The 21,509-nt window shown below is 41.3% G+C and overlaps 1 protein-coding gene across 2 annotated transcripts in view; it reads left to right on the top strand.

The window, feature by feature from the left end:
* The window catches only part of MYOF (myoferlin), a 175,798-nt gene that overhangs the window by 108,528 nt on the left and 45,761 nt on the right, over positions 1 to 21,509 (top strand). For both annotated transcript variants that reach the window (XM_063607824.1, XM_003825366.4), the window contains exons 24-32: positions 1,027 to 1,182; positions 4,343 to 4,474; positions 7,570 to 7,733; positions 10,045 to 10,159; positions 12,566 to 12,671; positions 14,145 to 14,290; positions 17,270 to 17,443; positions 18,384 to 18,492; positions 20,224 to 20,301. In XM_063607824.1, coding sequence (XP_063463894.1) covers positions 1,027 to 1,182; positions 4,343 to 4,474; positions 7,570 to 7,733; positions 10,045 to 10,159; positions 12,566 to 12,671; positions 14,145 to 14,290; positions 17,270 to 17,443; positions 18,384 to 18,492; positions 20,224 to 20,301 — 1,180 coding nt within the window. The remainder of the gene's footprint in view (positions 1 to 1,026; positions 1,183 to 4,342; positions 4,475 to 7,569; positions 7,734 to 10,044; positions 10,160 to 12,565; positions 12,672 to 14,144; positions 14,291 to 17,269; positions 17,444 to 18,383; positions 18,493 to 20,223; positions 20,302 to 21,509) is intronic.

Genomic DNA, 21,509 nt, shown 5'->3' with positions numbered 1-21,509 from the left:
GTTCTCACTCATAGGTGGGAACTGAACAATGAGAACATTTGGACACAGGGTGGGGAACATCACACACCGGGGCCTGTCAGCGGGGTAGGGGGCTGGGGGAGGGATAGCATTAAGAGAAATACCTAACGTAAATGATGAGTTGGTGGGTGCAGCAAACCAACATGGCACATGTATACCTATGTAACAAACCTGCACATTGTGCACATGTACCCTAGAACTTAAAGTATAAAAAAAAATGGTAGGTGTAAAGGGCTTAGCACAGTTGAGGGCATACAGTAAGCGCTGGATAAATGCTGGCCTCCACTAACTTCGGTGGACTAGAAGAATGAGGAAGTAAGGAGATGACTCTTCCCGTTTCTCAGAAATCAGAGGGTTGGGTAGGTAGTCATATATTTGTGGGTAGAAATACACTTGAAAAAGCACACAGGATTATAGGTAATTTCATTTTCTACTTTGTATGCTTTGGTACTTTCACAGTGTTCTATAGTGGACTTAGGAGAAGCAGTTTTTTTATACCACTGTGTGCCAATAGGGACATTTGGATATCCAGCCCTGGAAGCTGGATTATCTTCTTTATAATCAGAAAAAAAGAGGTTTTTGAAAACAAAATTAATATTTCAGATTTGACAAATATTGGATGGTGAGCCAGAGACTCTTTGTCCTGTAAAATATATGCAATCTGTAACCCTTTGACTGCTGCTGGTGGCTTTCTTCAAATGATGCTTGAGATAAGATGGAATATTTTCTAAGATACCTCCCAGAGAAGAGTAGGAGGGGCTTTTGCTAGGTGAAGCTGCACCTCTGCTTCTCACCCTTCCCTTTGGCCAGCCACAGTCTGCCTCCCAGCCCTGCAAACTCACAGTGCGGTCCTAGAAGATGGGAGCTCAGGAATTTGAGACAGAGCCCTAACCACAGCGTTTCTTTGCTAAATGAATCCCTGAGGGTCCAGCCTGCAGGTTCTTCAGTCCCTCTCCATTTAGACTAACCATGACTGTGCTTCCTCTTCCATCCAATCCTCATGAACAGCCACAGAACAGCATGCCTGACATCATCATCTGGATGATCCGGGGAGAGAAGAGACTGGCATATGCACGAATTCCCGCACATCAAGTCTTGTACTCCACCAGTGGTGAGAATGCATCTGGAAAATACTGTGGGAAAACCCAAACCATCTTTCTGAAGGTACATGTCTTCACTGTGTCATGTGAAACACACTAAATGCAAAAGCTGTATTCCTGAGAAGGGGCTGCTTTATATCATTTGCAAATCATTGAATGGTAAGGGTGATTGGGATCAATTCTAGCCCATCCTGGTCCCTCCCTCTGGGGCAATAATTCTGAGAGAGAGTGATCTGAGGTTGGTTAGCTTTCAATCAAGGACACCTCCTTAGATGTCTTTGTGACATTAATATAAACATGGCATTGTGAATGCTTTGCTTTCTGGCATGAATATTTCACTTCTAATATCTCACACAAGGCAATGCCTTTCTTCCTTTCATTCTAGTGAATGTTGGGGAAAGAAAGAGAAAGCAGTAGGGATGGTCCATGGAATCTGTTGCTCTAACCTAATGAGCAATAGATTGAATCAATTTCAATTTGATGAACCAATCAAATTGAACATTTTTGACAATTGTAACTTTAGGGAAGAGATTCTGAATATTTTTAGAGTCATAGACTCTCTTAAGTGCCTGACGAGAGCCACAGGCCTTCTCCTCCAGGGAAATGCACACTGCATGTTCAGCTAATATTTTGCATAGAATTTAGGAGCTTCATACAACCCATAAGCCCATTCCAGGGCCCCATATTAAGAACTCTGTGTGTGTATATGGGGAATCAAAGGTGAGCCTAGGGCAGAAACAAAGAAATCAGAATAGTTCCCATCTATATGTTTTGACGTCATCTCTCTGGCCAACCCCAACTGGAGTTCTTTGCATTTGGGACAGAGAAATAACAATTAAGAAGAGAAAAAGCAGAGTTGGAGAGAGTGTTCTCTTCAAACAAGGAGATTCTGCTAACTTTTAATATATTTACTCATTGCTCTTTAATCAGGAGGGCGTAAATAGAATCAGAGTGATTATCTTCTTTCAAGTGTCTCTTGGTAGAATAAATTTTACTTAAGATAGAACCACAATTATAATTGACCTCAGCAGTGGGTGGAAGCAAACTGATTAATAAATAAAGCTTCACAGGGGGTGGGAGAGGAGACAAAGGCACCTTCTCTGTGTTAGGTTTTAGAAGTTAGTGGATAAACAGCAAAATGCTTTTAAGAGAATGTTTTATATATTTATTGATTTTGTTAATACTCATTACACAGTTTAGGGAGCTGTTTAACTCATGAGTTTTTTTGGTCTTGAGATCCCTTTATACTTTAAAAAAAAAAGATTGAAGGCCCCAGAGAGCTTTGGTTTATGTGGGTTATACCTATGAATATTTACTATAATAGAGATCGAAGCTGATAAATTTTTAAAATATTTATTGATTTAACTGTAACAATAACCCGTTACTAACATAAATTACATCAATTACATATTTAATTTAAAATGTTAATAAACTACATATTTTTACAAAATACATTTTGTGTAAAAAATCAGAAAGCAGAGTGAGACTGTTTTGCATTTTTGCAAACTTCTTTAATGTCTTGCTGAACAGAAACATAACTGGATTCTCTCATCTTGTGCATTTAAGCTGATGGAATTAGTTATTTGGTTGAAGTATATGATAAGGATCTGGCGTCACATAGATATGTAGTTGGAAAAGGGAGGAGTATTATAATAACCTTTTCAGATAATTATGAATATTCATCTTTGATATAACACTAAACTCAAGTGGTAGCTTTTAAAAGGTTAATTGCAGTGTGACACCTGAAACCACATCAATGAATTTTTCATACTCAGCTACGTTAAAATCCTTGGTCTTTCTTGGACTTTGAATGACTCTTTTATTCATGCATGATTTTGTAACATAATGTACAATCATTTGGAAAATTCACTGAGTTATGTAGATCACTGAGTTATGACACATTTCATCATACAATATTGAAAAAAATCACACTTTGAAATCACATTTGTTAATATCACTTATCAGAAAGTCTTTATGTGTTGGGAAGCTATCAAACTTATTGTTACAGATTCATGTTTTCCAACACTGTATTATTTTACTTGAAAGCTGGAATTTTGTCATCACCAACAAATACAGAGTTCTTTTCCTTGGAGTGAGAGGCTCACTTTGTTTATGTTTAAAAAAAAAAAATCCCTGCCCCATACTCAAATTGGAATAACCATGTTTACCTGTCAATTGCAGTTTTAGGTAAAAGTGATATTTCATTTTTCAAAAATCTAGTTCCACTTACAACTCAAAAAATTGCACAAGAGCTTTTTCTCAAGACAACCATCATATGCCAATATGCAGCAGAAGTGCTTCGCATGTACTTCCCATCTCATCACACAAAATATTAACAAGACATGTATTCAAGGGTCGAGATTTAATAAGATTGGTAATCTTGGCTGGGCACAGTGGTGCACGCCTGTCATCCCAGCACTTTGGGAGGCTGAGGTGGGTGGGTCGTTTGAGTTCAGGAGTTTAAGACCCACCTGGGCAACATGGCAAGACCCCCGTCTCTACAAAAAAAATACAAAAATTAGCCAGGCATGGTGGCATGCATCTGTGATCCCAGCTACTCTGGCAGCTGGGGTGGGAGGATCGCTTGAGCCCTGGAGGTCGAGGGTGCAGTGAGCCGAGATTGAGCCACTGCACTCCAGCAACAGAGTGAGACTCTTGTCTCAAAAAAAAAAAAAAAAAAAAAAAATTAGTAATCATTACTGCTTGATCAACAGAATCCTTTTATTTTTATGTTTTTGCACATAAAAAGGGAAAGATAATTCTTTAGTGAAACTGGAATTTTGTTTCTTTACTGAGATTGCTGTTATTATTACTATTACTTTTACTGTTACTACTAGGTCCAGTTTGGCAATCCTGCCTTGATTCCTGCTACAGTGCAGGAGTTTTTTCCACTGTTGCTTTTGCACCACCAGTGCAAGTGTCAATACAGTAAAGAAGATAAATACCATGTTAGTGTTATTAGAAAAATTGTTTTGACCTTGTGGACCTTCTGAAAAAGTCTCAGGGACAGGCAGGAATCTATGGATCACACTGTGAGATCTGCTGCTTTAATTGTGATTTTAATCTTTGCTGTAGGGTCATCTGGAAATGTTTTAACTGAAGCAAACATAAAATTAGACTGGTGAAAGCAATGATTAGATGTTCCCTCTGTTTTTGGCTTTAACTTAATGTCACAGTCTTTGCTGTGCCTAATGTAACATCACATGCTATTGTTCATCTCACAGTATCCACAGGAGAAAAACAACGGGCCAAAGGTGCCTGTGGAGTTGCGAGTGAACATCTGGCTAGGCTTAAGTGCTGTGGAGAAGAAGTTTAACAGCTTCGCAGAAGGAACTTTCACCGTCTTTGCTGAAATGGTACCTTTAATGATTTCACGATCTTTTCTTCTTTGGTGGGGGGAGGGGTACTTTTACTTTTCACCTTTATGGAAGACATTTACATACCAAAAACAACCACAGCCCTCCTTACCATCCCCTAAAATCCCATCCAAGGGATCTTAACCTAAGGGATAAGAGAAGATGCTCCTGAGATTTTATTGTCAACATTGGAACACACCATGGTGATTAACACTTTTGTGTGATAATTCCAAGAGATGACTTAGATGACTTCCACCACAATCTTACTAGCAATACTGAAAATGGGTGTCTTTCTAGCTCTCAAAACTAGAACTCTGTAATAATCTTATTGGTGCCTGATGCTGGGACACTAAGTAGAGTATACGCACACACGCACACACACACACATACACACACCAACCCAGGAGAGGGGACACTTGAGATGTTCAGATCTTGATAAGCTTACTTGGGGTAGAGGGTCTTAATACCCCTGAAGACCCATTTCACACTTAAGGGAAGCCTCAGATAGGCTTGTCCAGGGGCAAAAAAAAAAAAAAAAGCTGTCTGAATACTTCTAAAACAATAGAGATAATTTGTAAAACCTTCACTGAGCTTGAAATCCATCTAGTTAATGAAAAGTCTCATTACAATTAAACCAATGAAAACAATGTTCACAAACGTTTACAGCTAAAAGTAGAATTATTTTGATTTTTTATGCTATTTTTAACTCAAGTGCTTATTGACTTAAATTTACCAGATGTATTTGGTGGGTCTCTTCTGATAACTTTCAGATGAACACCACTCTACAGATAGGCCTTCATGCTCCAAGAAATGAGGTGAAGACTGTCATCATTTTAGCTAGTCTAGAAATCTATTCCTGCTACTCACTGCTATACCTGACAACTGGTTCAGGATTGTGGCTCTGATCTGCTTGCTAGGCAAGACAACCCTTGACCATCTTTTATTTTTACTTTTTATTCATTCAACAGTTCCTGGCACATAACAGGTCCCAATACATGTTTATTGAATGAATAAATAAATGATGACAGTTTATCTGTCCTACTGTCCACCCAACCATTCATTCCTCCATCCCTCCATCTGTCCATCGGAGCTTTTAGGGAGTGGTGGCTTCATGCTAGGCACTGAGCCAGGTAACCAGCTGCTGAAGATGACGAAGAAGCCAAGCCTGGTCCTCAAGGATCTCACAATCTATTGCAATGATTGCAAAACTAGGTCTCTTGTTAAGCATGCAGACTCCCAGGGGCACCCTGGGGATTCTGATTGTGTAGCTTGGGTTAGGGATTAGCAGCAGTGGTGATTCCAACATGGGGCGAGAGTGGGGACCACTTTAAGAAACAGTAGAATGTGTGGGAAACATACAAACCCTTGCAGCTCAGGCTTAGAGGTGCTAGTGAAGATAGAGGGTGTGCTGGAGGCCACTAGGGAGGCCCTGAATGGAGGATGTTGATGTCCAGCCAGCTGGATTGTGTGGAGTAGGGGCTTCATGGCATAGGTAAGGAGAGGCTCATTCCTGCCTTCCTGTAGGATTTCTTGGCATCTACCTGCCCTCCAGCTCTGTGGCTGGGTCTAAACTGGAGAAAGCAGCCCTGAGCAATGATCGACCAGCCCAGGGATTCCTTCCACTCTTTCCCATTTTTGGATCCTTCCCTGCATAGAGTGAAGCCTGAGCTTCAACTCATGTAGAGAGATGATCCACTCATTTCTGTTGTTCTGTGTGACTCACCTGTTGAGTACCAGCAGAGGCACATTAATAATAATGGAAATTTTACTGGCTCTTGCCTTCATGTGCTAATAATACTAGCATGTAATTTTCTACAAAATTCCCCCCCACCCCCGAGATTTCTGGGAGTCTATGAGGTGCTTCACATGTGCTTGCTCATGAATACTTTTTTCTTACTGTCCTGCCCCAGTCCTGCTGACTAAAGCCACAGCCCTCAAAGCCACTTGAGGCTCCCATCTCCACTGCTGCTGATACCCTCTTGTCCATGCCAAAGTCTTTGCCTGGATTTTACTAAAGCTATGCTGGCTTCCAAGCAGAACAGGAGGAATGTCTTGCTCTCCATTCTGTGTCCATGTCATGTGACCCCAAGCCTTAAGGTCCCTTAGGATAACAGTTCCTTTAGTTTCTGCCTGAAGCTCATCTCCCCTCCAGGCTGACAGCCAGTATCTGAGATAAGCACCATTGTGTCCTCTTGATTCCAATTTCCTAATCAGGCCCCCACTCAAATCTCCTCCTTTCTCCTTCAGCCAAAAGCTTTCCTATGGCTTATGCAAATCATCTTCTCAGTGGATTCATCAGCAGACAATTGGAAATTCTAGTTTGGATCCAAACATGGACACCCACCACACTGGCAAATCTCTACCCTTTCCATGGTTGCCATGATGAAGAGCAGACCGTCATAGATTTACAGATTCTAACTTGGAAAGGAATGCCCTAGAAGCCAGAGTCTGCCATTGCCATTCAGCCTGCTTCCCAGAGAGGCCTTGGTCTCCTTGCCACATTCCAGATGGAATTAAGGCTCATAACTTTTAGGTCTAATAAGGGCTGGGTATTAAAGGACCTTCATGTTTCAGATGGGTTTTTTGGTGGACTGCCTGGGAAATGGCAACATTAATTGTATATTGTTTCTACAGGGAAATGTGCCCCAAGTTCTCAGCAGTAGACTTACAAATAGATTTTATAAAATCTGCTCATTCATAAGCTGAGGACTTTCATAGGTATTTAAAAGATAAGGTTCGCAGAACTATCTTGAGCCATTCAAAATTATAATAGAAGCAATTAGGATGCTATATCGCTATTTACAAAGCACGTTCGCAATCATTTCCACATTTAAACTCCAGAATGACTCTATAGGAGAGGTAGCATTATCCTCAGATTTCAGATGAGAACACTGAGTCCTAGAAAGTTGAATGATTTATCCGAAGTTGCATAATCAGTAATAGCTCAAGTTAGGTCCGTACCTTCTGAGCATAAAGCTTTTTTCTGCTTTCTGTAGTTGTCTAGCCTAAGTCCTCGATGAACTTGAAAATGTATGTGCTAGCTTTATTTTTTGCTCTCTGATGGTGTTTCTCCAATTTTATCTCTTTTTTAATAGTATGAAAATCAAGCTCTCATGTTTGGAAAATGGGGTACTTCTGGATTAGTAGGACGTCATAAGTTTTCTGATGTCACAGGAAAAATAAAACTCAAGAGGGAATTTTTTCTGCCTCCAAAAGGCTGGGAATGGGAAGGAGAGTGGATAGTTGATCCTGAAAGAAGGTAAGTTGTCCATTTTCTGAGTAAAAAGGGTAGCAATGAAATCTTTCTCTAGAAATTGCTAAATATATCTCCGTCATCATCTTGATAATAGTTATGTAACACCCACTGAGCAGAACTAAGTCCATTGAAATTTGTAGAAAGTTGAAAGATGTTCCACCATAAGACAGGCTAATATAAAAAGCACCTGGTAACTAACATTTTGAGAAATTATTATGCTTGACTGTGTCAGGCAGTGTGCTGGGCACTGGCGTCATCTTACTTAATCTTTACTACAGCCCTACAAGGGAGGCAGTGGCAAGAAGGATCTGAGATTTGACCCTACTTGCAAGCGAACAAGGTCCCCCGTCACAGTTTCACAGATGCCGGCACATGACTCCTGGGTTAGAATAAAAGAACTTTATTGCCCACAGCAATAGCAATGCCAGAGTATTGATATTTGCTCGACTTTTTCATGCCCGAATTCCCACAGAGTAACATGAAGAGGGCCAGATGACACTTGTACACACAGTGGATTGAGTTATATGAGAGAACTCTAAGCTTAGGGGACTTGAATTTTTTATAATGGGCAGTAAGCAGGCTGGCCCTTTGCTTTGCAGAGAGAGACTATCTTAGTGTTCCCCATATAAACATCTTTGAGAAGATAGCCCATAACAAAGGTAGTCAGTGCCTGAGCTCACAAGATGCGCAGAAACACAAGAGACTTGCAGAGAATTATCTCCCAACAAGTAGTAGTATTATCTCCACTTTGCAAATGAGGAAACTGAGATCTAGAAAGATTAAATAACTTGTCCAAAGGCACATTGCTTGTCAATGGTATAGTAGGGGCTAGAATCCAAGTCTAGCGTGGGCACCCAAACCAGTACTCAACTATTATGCTAGAATGTCTGCAAGAAATGGTAGGAGGTACACTGTAAGTGGATGAATTCCATATATGTGAACTACATCTCAAAAGCTGTTATTAAAAAGAAAGAAAAAAATAAACAGTAGAAGGTAGTAAAGATGGTTCCCCTGGAGTCTGGGGGACACTGTAGCCTGTTTGCTAAATGTTGCCAGTAACATTAGAACCAGCATTCCCTCTTCTTGCCATCTTATGACAGCAGCCTTGAGTTGGGAGGGAAAAACCTTGTGAAGTTGAGTTTTAAGGCCTCCAACTAGAGTTTGGTCTCTATTGTTCATTTCCTGTAATTGCATAGGCATTAGGGAGGGAGGAGGGAAGAGAAAATCCTGCTCTCTTAAGACCCAAATGTGCTTGCTTGCATGTGATTGCTTTCAATTCAGGCAGCTTGCTCTAGGTGGAGTTGGGGGAAATTGGTGAGGGAAAGGAAAATGGGGTTTGAATTGGCTGGAAGGAAGGAAGGTTAGTGAGGACAGGGAAAGGGTAGGGAAATTGTGATAGAAAAAGCAGAAGGTCAAAGCATGTCAGGGCTGGATGGAATCCTACAGGCAGCAGCCAGGGCTTTTATTCTCCTTTTTTGAGGCCCAGAGATGTGATGCCCAATTCATATAAGTGATTGGGACTGTTTGTTTTTTTGATTCCTTTCCTGTGCTGGATTCTAGGGGAGAATACAGCAGAGAAAAGATGCAGAAACAATAAAGGGAAAAAAAACCCTCATTTGAGTAGGTACCTGGCAGAAGACTTGAGTCAAAGTTGGAGCCTCTGTAACTTTCCTCTGCGGGTTGTCCAAAGAATTCCAAATCCAAGAGGAAAATTAACATGGCAGAGAGTCAGTATGGATTTCCCAAATGCCCAGATGGAGTTTGGAGTCTGAAATGACCTGGTTTGGCTGTCTACCTAGGAACTCTCCAGAAAACTTAAACTCCTCCCTTCAGTTTGTGTTATGTAGACCAAGCAAGCCACATTTGGCTTCATGAGACCGTCTACACTCTGTTTTAAAAAATAGTGGGGACAGCTCCCTTTTCTTTTGAACTGTTAGCCAAGAGTTTCATTGAGAAAAAGCTGAGCAGCCTGGAACTGAAACAGAAACATGGAAGGCGTTGTCTGTGGTCTCTGTAAGAAGCTGTCCACAATACTGTTTTCCCAGACCCCATCCTCATTACTGAGAAGGAGCAACCTTGTTAATTTGAGGAGTTCTCTATGATTTAGGTCACATTGTTCCAGCAGGCTCTTTCTTCAAAGGAATGTCAAAAGCGATTAGTACAAAGAGGAATTTGGAGTCAGAACCAACAGGGGTAAAGCGAGGAGGGAAGTGGTGCCACTCCCAGGGTGTAGATGCTTCCTGAGTGTTGGCAATCCCCGAGGCAGCCGGTTACCCGGTCTCCTTGGGTAACTTGAGCCCTCCCCGCCCCACAGCTTGCTGACTGAGGCAGATGCAGGTCACACGGAGTTCACTGATGAAGTCTATCAGAACGAGAGCCGCTACCCCGGGGGCGACTGGAAGCCGGCCGAGGACACCTACACGGATGCGGTGAGTGGCCTGCTCCGGAAAGAAACTCTCACCTGTCACCTCTGATCGTGATCTGCGGGGAACCCAGCAGCCACCTGGCTTGGGCTTTAACCTCTCTTCCGCTCCATCTTATGTTCTGAAGAGTCTTCCACTTATAGCTTAAGCCACACAAGTGCCACAATAAGTATTTTCTTTAGAATAGAAATGAGGCCTATTTAACTCGATGTTGGAACATGGTATAGTTTGGATTGTGCAAATTTTTTAGGTAAATTTTTATTATTATCTAATTAGGGTTCTGTTGTTGTTGTTTGAGGGTTTTTTGAGATAGGCTCTTTCTGTTTCCCAGGCTGGAGCGCAGTGGTGCAATCATAGCTCACTCTAACCTCAAATTCCTGGGCTCAAGCAGTCCTCCTGCCTCAGCCTCCCCAGTAGCTGGGACTACAGGCACATGCCACCATGCTGGACTAATTTTTTATTTTTTTGTAGAGATGGGTTCTTATTATGTTGCCCATGCGGGTCTTGAACTCCTGGCTTCAAGCAATCCTCCAGCCTCAGCTTCCCAAAGTGCTGGGATTATAGGCATGAGACACCAAGCTCAGCCTAGTTTTTAATAGTATAACAAATGAAATGTTTCTGTCTTTAAAAAATCCAAGCAGCATTAAAGGAAATCAAAAGTAATTCTTCTCCCCAATCCATATTCCACTCCCCAAAGATAACCATTGATGTCTGTTTTCTGTTCATAAACAAGGATATAACTTCCTTTTTCCCTGCCTAAATAGAATTGTGTTGCACACACAGTTTCACAGCTTGTATTTTTCACTTAACAATATATCTTGGACATTTTTTATGTCAATGCATATAGATCTATGAGCTTTTAAAAAATGGCTGCAGAATGTTTTATTATATGTACCTACTATAATTCATTTAATCCCCTCTTTCTGGGCATTTAGGTGCTTTTGGTTTTGAGTTGTTGGTTTTTATAAGCAATGTAACAGTGAACATCCTTAAACATACATTTTTGTATGTTTATGAACGTTTATCTGTAGGGAAGATCCTTGCATTTGGTTGGTCTAGGTTTAAATGCATATAAAATTTTGATAAAATTTTATAACCTTCAAAAAAGTTTTATAAATTCATATTTTCAACAAAAGTACAAGAAGCCCGTTTGCCTAAATATTCATCATCCTGCTTTATAATCTTTGCCACATGAATAAGTGGTATCCTGTTATTTCAATTTCCACTCTCTTAATTTAAAGTAAAGCTGAGTATTTTTTCATGTTTATGGGCCACATTTATTTCCTTTACTTAGGAACTTTCTTTTCATAACTCTCTTCATTTTTATGCAAACTTAAGTCAATATTTTAGATAAATTTTGCTAATTGTATATAATTAACATTATGAATCTCCAGTAGCATTTCCCCATACTCAAAAACATGTGTCTGCCGGGTGTGGTGGGTCACACCTGTAATCCCAGCACTTCGGGAGGCTGAGGTGGGTGGATCGCTGAAGGTCAGGAGTTTGAGATCAGCCTGGCCAACATGATGAAACCCCATCTGTACTAAAAATACAAAAATTAGCCAAGTGTGGTGGCAGGTGCCTGTAATCCCAGCTACTTGGGAGGCTGAGGCAGGAGAATCGCTTGAACCTGGGAGGGGAGGTTGCAGTGACTCGAGATTGCACCACTGCACTCCAGCCTGGGCGACAGAGCAAAACTCTGTCTCAAAAAAAACAAAAACAGGCCAGGTGTGGTTGCTCACGCCTGTAATCCCAGCACTTTGGGAGGCCGAGGTGGGCAGATCATGAGGTCAGGAGTTTGAGACCAGCCTGGCTAACATGGTGAAACCCTGTCTCTACTAAAAATACAAAAATTAGCTGGGCATGGTGGCGCACACCTGTAAATCCCAGCTACTCAAGAGGTTAAGGCAGGAGAATTGCTTGAACCCAGGAGGCAGAGGTTGCAGTGAGCCGAGATTACGCCACTGCACTCCAGCCTGGGCAACAGAGCGAGGCTCTGTCTCAAAACAAAGAAACAAACAACCATGTGTCTTGAATGTTTTACCCATTCTCTGATGGGTTCTATTCCATGTAACCCCTCATAAAGAGAGTTGCACCATTTCATAATATTAAGTTGAACCATAAGACATTGCTGAGATTCAACCACTTTGACCTATAACAACAGCAATTTCACATGATTGAACCTAGTACTATTCCCTAATAGTAAAAACAAAAGGTAGTTTAAACTAATTTTTATTTAGCAGTTGTGAATAAATAAAGATTAGAGATTTTTCTGAGTGAAATGGATCTCTAAGATGGTATCTAAGTAAAGGTGTGAATGCCATAGTTAAATGAGGAACTATATTGGACCCTTTGCCTCTTACTGACACTATGGCTTACCTCTCTTCTTTGTTTTTATTTTTGTTTTGTAAGAACGGCGATAAAGCAGCATCGCCCAGTGAGTTGACTTGTCCTCCAGGTTGGGAATGGGAAGATGATGCATGGTCTTATGACATAAATCGAGCGGTGGATGAGAAAGGTAACATTTTACATCTGTGACCTGATCGGGGCTCTGCAGCAGGGCCTTGGTTAACCAGGGTAAAGTTTCCTTGGGAGGGAGGGGCCTCACTTCTGTTGGTCTATGGCAGGAGTCCCCAGCCCCCAGGCCAGACTGGTACCAGTTCATGGCCTTTTAGGAACAAGGCCGCACAGCAGGAGGTGAGGCGCGGGCAAGTGAGCATTACCACCTGAGCTCTGCCTCCTGTCAGATCCGTGGCAGCATTAGATTCTCCTAAGAGTGCGAACCCTATTGTGAACTGCACGTGAGAGGGGTCTAGGTTGTGTGCTCCTTATGGGAATCTAGCCATCCTCCCTCTACCCCACAACCCTGTCCATAGAAAAATTGTCTCCCATGGAACCGGTCCTTGGTGACAGAAAGGTTGGGGACCGCTGGTCTGTGGCATCTGGGTCATGTGGTACCGTCTGTGACTAATCAAATGTAGAATCCAAGGGAAAGGCAAGTGTATGGACAAGTGCTAAGTGAGCAGGGGGTGTTAAGAGTGAAAAACATCAGGTGATGGGGCCAACTGGTCAGGTTTTGAGATGCTTGGGGATCCAGGATGAGAATTTGGGAGGGAACTGGAGTCAAGATTTTCTCTATTCTAGCCACACCCCATAACCTCCCTGGGAACATCACATTCAGGGCCCCCCTCATGCAGAAAAGAGAACTGTAAACTACCCTTAAAGTCTTCCTATGCAGCAATGATGCAGACTACTGATATAGCTTCTGATATTTGTCTTTTTCTGAACCATAATTAAAGTTAAGTGAACAATAGCATTTGGAATTCTCAAAAGAGAAAATCTGATTCATTTCTTTCCTTATGCATGGTGCATAGAACTGGCATTGACCCAGAAGATTTCAAATCAATTATAAGCTCCTCACTGATCTCGATGCACACACCAGATCTCAGAATAATCGTTAGCATTGACTGAGCAATAGCTGTGTGCTAAGTATGGCCCTAATGCTTTGCATATGTCATTTTGATAGTGTTAAAATACTGTAACCCTATAATCCCACTTTACAGTGGGGAAATTGGGCCATAGGCAGGTTTACCAACTTGCTGGAAACTTATTTAGTTAACAGCCAACATGTGGCGATGCTAGGATTTGAACCCAGGCTGTGCAACTGCACAGTCCACACGCTTACCTGTTGTTTCTTCCTGCCTCTTGAACTGTGCTTTATTCCTAAGTGCACTCAATTGCCATGAATGACTGGAAGCATAAAAGTAGGGGAGAACATGGCCACCAAGGAGGCATTTTGAGGAGCTGAATGGGAATGAGGCTGTATTCAGTTTGGCTGAATAACCCAGCAAAGTGAAAACAGCCACATATTCGGTCATAATAGTACAGAACATCTGAGGGCAGGGAGAGTGAACAAATGTTTCCTCGAGGTTTATTTGGTGATCTGGCAAATGCATCTCTTCTGGGTAACCATTCACAAACTCTGTTCCAGGCTGGGAATATGGAATCACCATTCCTCCTGATCATAAGCCCAAATCCTGGGTTGCAGCAGAGAAAATGTACCACACTCATAGACGGCGAAGGCTGGTCCGAAAACGCAAGAAAGATTTAACACAGACTGCTTCAAGCACCGCAAGGGTAAGAGAAGCAAGGGAAGGGAGCTGGACTGGGGAGCTCTGCCCTCCTGACTACAAAGTCCCAGCTAACTAGCCATTTCTGCAGAAACTATTTGCAAATCCAGAGCCTAACACTCCACTCAAGGGTTCTCAAAGTGAGCCCACCCCAGCCAGCAATATCATCATCACCTGGGAATTTGTTAGAACTGTCCCAACCCAAACCTCCTGATTTAGAAATCCTGGGGGCAGGCCCAGCCATCTGTAGTTCAGCAAACCATCCAGGTGATTCCCAGGCAGGCTAAATGTTGAGAACTGCTACAGAGGTGTTAAACGGAAATGATTTTCGCAGCATAATCTAGTAGTGGTAATAGCTCAGGACTTGGAACAAGATGTGTAAAGATTCAAACCCTGACTTCCCTTTCTTTCTCATCTGCAAAATGGGAATAATATCTATGCCTTTTAATTAGGGTATTGTAAGCTTTAAATGGAATAATAATAAATTAAATAGAACAATAACACTCAATAATAAGTGGCATGTATAGAAGTGGCTTTCTATAATGCTAGGTACTGAGTATGCATCATCTATGTTCTGTAAGGTTTGGATTTTATGCTCATTTTATAGATAATGCTCACAGAGTTTAAATAGACTTGCTCTGGGCCAAGTGTTTAGTAAGTGACAAAGCTGGTGTTGGAACCCAGGCTAAGTCCAAACAGGAACTCTCTCTATTCCACAGAATGGGTAACTCCGGTAGGCACTATGACATTATTTTTATTAGATGGTGAGCTTCTGGAAGCAAAGATGGAGCCACAGTCATCTTTGTATCCTCCTTGCTAACTCAGAAATATGCTCCCAGTAAATAATCTAGTCAAATAAATGAGCTAATGAATGAATGAGTCTTTTTTTTTAAATTTAAGTTCCGAGATACATGTGCAGTACATGCAGGTTTGTTACACAGGTAAATGTGTGCCGTGGTGGTTTGCTGCACCTATCAACCCGTCGCCTACATATTAAACCCAGCATGCATTAGCTATTTATCCTGATGCACTCCCTCCACCTGCCGGCCCCAGTGTGTGTTGTTCCCCTCCCTGTGTCCAAGTGTTCTCATTGTTCAGCTCCCACCTGTAAGTGAGAACATGCGGTGTTTGGTTTTCTGTTCCTCTGTTAGGTTGCTGAGGATAATGGCTTCCAGCTCCATCCATGTCCCTGCAAAGGACATGATCTCGTTCCTTTTTATGGCTGCATAGTATTCCATTGTGTAGATATACCACATTTTCTTCACCCAGTCTATCATTGATGGACATTTGGGCTGATTCCATGTCTTTGCTATTGTGAAGAGTGCTGCAATGAAAATGCGCATGCATGTGTCTTTATAATAGAATGATTTATATTCCTCTGGGTATATACCCAGTAATGGGATTGCTGGGTCAAATGGCATTTCTGGTTCTAGGTCTTTGAAGAATCGCCACACTGTCTTCCACAATGGTGGAACTAATTTACACTCCCACCAACAGTGTAAAAGCTTTCCTATTTCTCCACAGCCTCACCATCATCTGTTGTTTCTTGACCTTTTAATAATCTCTATTCTGACTAGTGTGAGATGGTATCTCATTGTGGTTTTGATTTGCATTTCTCTAGTGATCAGTGATGTTGAGCTTTTCTTCATGTTTTTTGGCCACATAAATGTCTTCTTTTGAGATTTATCTGTTCATGTCCTTTGCCCACTTTTTAAGGTGGTTGTTTTTTCCTTGTAAATTTGCTTAAATTCCTTGTAGATTCTGGATATTAGACCTTTGTCAGATGGATAGATTGCAAAAATTTTCTTCCATTCTGTAGGTTATCTGTTCACTCTGATGATAGTTTCTTTTGCTGTGTAGAAGCTCTTTAGTTTAATGAATGTCTCTCTATTGTTTAATTATCCCCGTCTGACGGGGTGAGAAGTTTCTGAAGGTGCTTGAACGCTCTTCTTCCACACGAGGGCACCAAGTTGAAGCGGGAAGAACACTGAGCCATCAGTTAGAAGGCTCAGGATATGGTCCAGCTCTAACGAGTATTTCTGAGGCTTTGATCATGTTTCCTACCCTGCCTTACTCTTGGCTATGTGAAATTTTTCACTGCTACTATTTATGTTACTAGAGGGTCAGGTACAAGATTATGCTTAACCTGCATTTTACATTTATTTAAAGTGAAAAAATAGACCCAACAATAATTACCCACATGGAGCTCTCACTTCTCAGGTCTTGAATATTATTCCACATTGTTTTACATTTATTAAATCCAGTCATATTTTTAAGATTTTAAATCAAACTTCTGCCATGAAAATGTCAGCTGCATGAAAGCAAAGACCCTATCTCTTCTTCACTGTGTCCTCAGCCCCTAACACGATCCCTGTCACACAGTGGGCACTCATATTTGTCGAATGAAGAGAATATAACATTGAAAACTGATACCACTGGTAAATCAATAGTTCTTAAGCTAAAAAGTACCACACGAATTTGTTATTAGTTATTACAGAAATAACATATTCTGATCACTTAATTATCAGTTATGGCAGCTATTAGCTCAGGCAAGACATTTAAACCTGGGAGGGGGCATTTAATTTTTTTCCTACATATGTAAAATGGAGATACTAATGTTTTACAAACTATATCACAATAGCAACATTTTTATGAAATAATGAAGTGAGAAAACAGAAAGCAATTTGAGAAAGAATCCACTTGCTTCACCCACCCCGAAATCTGAATGAGGTGCACCTCCTGAGGGTATGTCCACGACTGTGCTGTCATTGCCTGGTTATCTCTCTGCACTCCTGCAGTCCATCAGCTCTGCAAGGCAGAGGTCCTGTCTGTTTTTTTCTTTTCTGTATTCCTGACTCTAGCTCAGTACTTGGCACAGAGTAGATTTTGAATACTGTGTATCTGTTGATTGATCATATAACCTGTTTTATCAAAATAAGGAATATCATCATCATCGTCATCATTAACATGTTTACTTCTGTTTTAGGCCATGGAGGAATTGCAAGACCAAGAGGGCTGGGAATATGCTTCTTTAATTGGCTGGAAATTTCACTGGAAACAACGTAGTTCAGATACCTTCCGCCGCAGACGCTGGAGGAGAAAAATGGCTCCTTCAGAAACACATGGTGCAGCTGCCATCTTTAAACTTGAAGGTGCCCTTGTAAGTACTAGGTTGCCAGAGCGCAGATCATATTGGTGTAGAGAAAATATATGAGTGTTGGATACAGCACTGCCAACTCCATAGAGGTCCCTGTAACCCTGGTACTATAAGATGGCAAATATTAACAGGTTGAGGGAAAGCCACACATCCTGGGTGCTCAATACCTCGTGTAGAACGAATAGACCATTAACACAGGAGTGTTCTAAGAAATACTGCTGTCTACACACCTGCTTTACCTAGCGTTTTCCAAATGTATCTGTTCCAGAACCCTTGTTTCAGGTGACACCTATTCACATCCCAGGCACAAGTTCCTTGAATCACATCTTGGAAACTGCAACTGTTCAACAAAATATTCATATGTATATTCATAAATATACAGATGTGGGGGGAGGAAATCAGAAGGCTAGCTCACAAAATTAGAGAGCAATACGGAAGGACATACTGAAGCACAGTAAAGAAGTCGGGGGGAAAAGCAGGCAGGTGGAAGGAAGGAATAGGAGAATGGCAGTGGGTGATCTAAAACCATAGGGTGGTCAGGAGCCATTTCCCAACAGCCTATTTTTGTATTTCTGCACTCTGACCCCACAGTATTCTGCTGCTGCTGCTCTTTCTCTTCCTTATCCCATCCTTTTACTCCCTGCTTATCCTCTACATTTTTCCTTTTTTTTTCCCTTTCTTTCAGTAGCAGGGTTTGGCAAACCTGGACTGGAGGTAGGAGGGCTGGCTCCCACTTCCTGCTCGGCTGCTTTCCAGCTAAGCGACTTCAGGGAAGTCACTTGCTATCCTGGGACTTATTCATCTTTAAAAATGGGGTGTTTGCATGATAACATCTTTAAAAAGCTAGAATTCCATTTGTTATTCTTGCCTCTTGGTTGGTTGATTTGCTTTTAGGCAGTGTTTATTGACTTCTCTGCTAATTGACTCTGTTAATTGACTTCAGGGGGCAGACACTACCGAAGATGGGGATGAGAAGAGCCTGGAGAAACAGAAGCACAGTGCCACCACTGTGTTCGGAGCAAACACCCCCATTGTTTCCTGCAATTTTGACAGTGAGTTTTGTTTTATTTTTGATTTATTTTATTTTATTTTATTTTGTCAAGACTGAGTCTGGCCCTATCACCCAGGCTGGAGTGCAGTGGTACGATCTTGGCTCGCTGCAACCTCCCAGGTTCAAGCAATTCTCCTGCCTCAGCCTCCTGAGTAGCTGGGACTACAGGCGCACGTCACCATGCCTGGCTAATTTTTTGTATTTTTGCATTTCCTCCATGTTAGCCAGGCTGGTCTCGACCTCCTGACCTCAGGTGATCCACCCGCCTTGGCCTACCAAAGTGCTGGGATTATAGGCGTGAGCCACCACACCCAGCCAGCAGTGAATTTTAAACATGACTTTGTGAATTCCACTTCTGTAACTCTTATCTTAAGGAAACTCTTCAAATCACTGAATATGATTTTTAAAATCTCTTCATGCAAACATGACTTTCATTTTCATCCTTGATGAAAGGAGTTTTTAAAACTACAGTTGAAAACCATATCACATATAAGGTGAAGGGTGGTCAGATCACTGATATTAACAGTCTATCTCATATGTGCTCATTCTGTCTAGTAAGCCCCCAAAATCGAAATTTTAACTATAGGAAAAAAGGCACCAAAATTTAAATAATGGTTGATTTCAATAATAATTTTCAGGATTTTTGGAATGAGACAGACCTGCTCTACAATAATATTAGCAAATGCTTATATAGGTCTTAGCACGGGCTAGGACCTGTACATATTATAACTTGTTTAATCCTCTTAACAACCCTGTAAGGTAGGTGCTATTATTGTTCCCGTTATACAGAAGAAGGAACCAAGGTACAGGAAGATTAAATAACTTGCCCAAAGTCTTATGGCTTGTAAGCACTACAGAGATTTGAACTCAGGTAGTAGAGCTCCCAGAATCTGTGCACGGAATCATAATGCTCTGCTATCTCACAAAGAGAGAGAGAGAGAGAGAGAGAGAGAGTGAATGTGTGTGTGATAGAGACAGAGAGAATATAATAATAAAAGGAGTATGAATATTTTGAAATGTCAAAGAATCTTTTAGATGTTAACTGTTTCCCAGATCTGATGCTGAAGTAGTATAGAAAGCCCCGTTTCTATAACTGCTGGAGACCCAGTTTCATTTTAAAGGTCTGTGATGATAAGCAGTACCCTAAATTCAGTTAGTTTATAACAAAGGTAATGTTTTCCTGATTGATACACTTTGCATTGAGCTTACTGTAGTATTTTTTAAAAATAGGATTTTTGTTTTTAAGACCGAGTCTCACTCTGTCGCCCAGGCTGGAGTGCAGTGGTGTGATTTCAGCTCACTGAAACCTCCGTCTCCAGGGTTCAAGTGATTCTTGTGCCTCAGCCTCCTGAGTAGCTAGGATTACAGACGTGCACCACCATGCCCAGCTAATTTTTGAATTTTTAGTAGAGACACAAGTTTTCACCATGTTGACCAGGCTGGTCTCCTAACTCCTGGCCTCAAACAGTCTGCCTGCCTAGGACTCCCAAAGTTCTGGGATTACAGGCATGAGCCACTGCACCCAGCCTAAAAAATAAGTTTTATTTTACAGGAAATAGAACTACTTTGGGAGGCCACATCATCACTATTCTATGTGCTCTTTACTGTGGGGAACTATAATAGATTCAAGTGACCCATTTATCAGAAACATGTATTTTTTCCAAATATTCCAGTAAAATAGCAGTTTACAGTGTTACGCTTCTTGTAAGTAATCTTTATCCTGTTTTTTTAGGAGTCTACATCTACCATCTGCGCTGCTATGTCTATCAAGCCAGAAACCTCTTGGCTTTAGACAAGGATAGCTTTTCAGGTAAAGGAAAAAAAATCTACATGCTACACATGATTACATAGCATGCTATTTTGCTTCTGTGTTTCGAGTGAATGCTTTTTGTCATTTCTAACAACAAAAACCCTTTACATGTTGAGGTTATTTTTGCATGCTTGAAGCAAACTGCTCAGTCATTAGATAAATCATCACTGAATGCTTTAGGCACCATTGCTGGGTCCTAGTAATACATAGAAGATACTTTTGGTACTAATAGATATTAATTGATTAAGTAATAAGAAGCACCAAGAAAGTGATTTCTCATCTCTGTTTATATACATGGCTGTGTTTTCATCCCTGGACCCTCGGGTTGATTGGTAAGTTAAGATCCTTTAAGTTTTTTTGCAGGCTCTTTCAAGGTATCAGAAAGATGACAAATTTGCCCATTTGCCTACAGCACCAGGCTTTGAGCAGTTTGGCGTTCATTTTAATCTCCTCCTCTGCCTGCTCCCCACATTCCCAATACCATAAAACCATGAGGCTTTTTCTTCTCTTGCACTGACACCTAGCTGCTTTTGTTGCTTCGGACTGGTTCTGAGAGGAAGGCTATTGGCAAGGGATGGGGGAGGAGGGGAGAACACGCCTGTCTGGGGATTTGAGTCCTTGCAGCTGAACCATGGATAGTTCAGGCTATCTGGGGAGAATTCCACTTTGGGACTCAAAGCCCAGCAGAGTTTCCCTGGGCCTTCTATGAAAACACCTCTTAACCCATTTCCCATTTGCCCCGAGAAATGAGTGCTGGCAGCGAGCTGCACTTTTTTATTCCAAACGGAAAGTTTGTTAAAGCATTTGACTGACACTCTCATGTGCTCACATCAATTTTGAAGCGTGTTCCAAGCACTAATATTTACCAATATTTGTGAATGGTTTCCTTTTCTTAGAAATTTGAGCAGATTCAAGGTTATCTCTGCAATATACATCTCCAACAGGGTCTTTGAAGACATTTTCAAATATTTTCCACCAGGGGGCACTCTATCACTGAAAGTTAAAAAAAAACATCTTTCCAAAGTTCTTGACTAAAGCTTCATAAAACTCTAAGCACATTCCTTGCAGTTTGAGATAGAAGAATTATCATCAGGGCAAAAGCAAAGGGTTCATATGATGGCTCCACTGCTAGAAACCAAGCACTTTTGGCTTATACAAGAGTTTCAGGCTAGATATTGTGTTATTTTTCAGATAAGTCAGCCCCCAGG

This window comes from Pan paniscus, chromosome 8 (genome assembly GCF_029289425.2).
Source record: "Pan paniscus chromosome 8, NHGRI_mPanPan1-v2.0_pri, whole genome shotgun sequence".
NCBI lineage: Eukaryota > Metazoa > Chordata > Mammalia > Primates > Hominidae > Pan > Pan paniscus.
The sequence above is the reverse complement of the archived record's forward strand: the minus strand, read 5'-3'. Positions and strand labels throughout refer to the sequence as shown.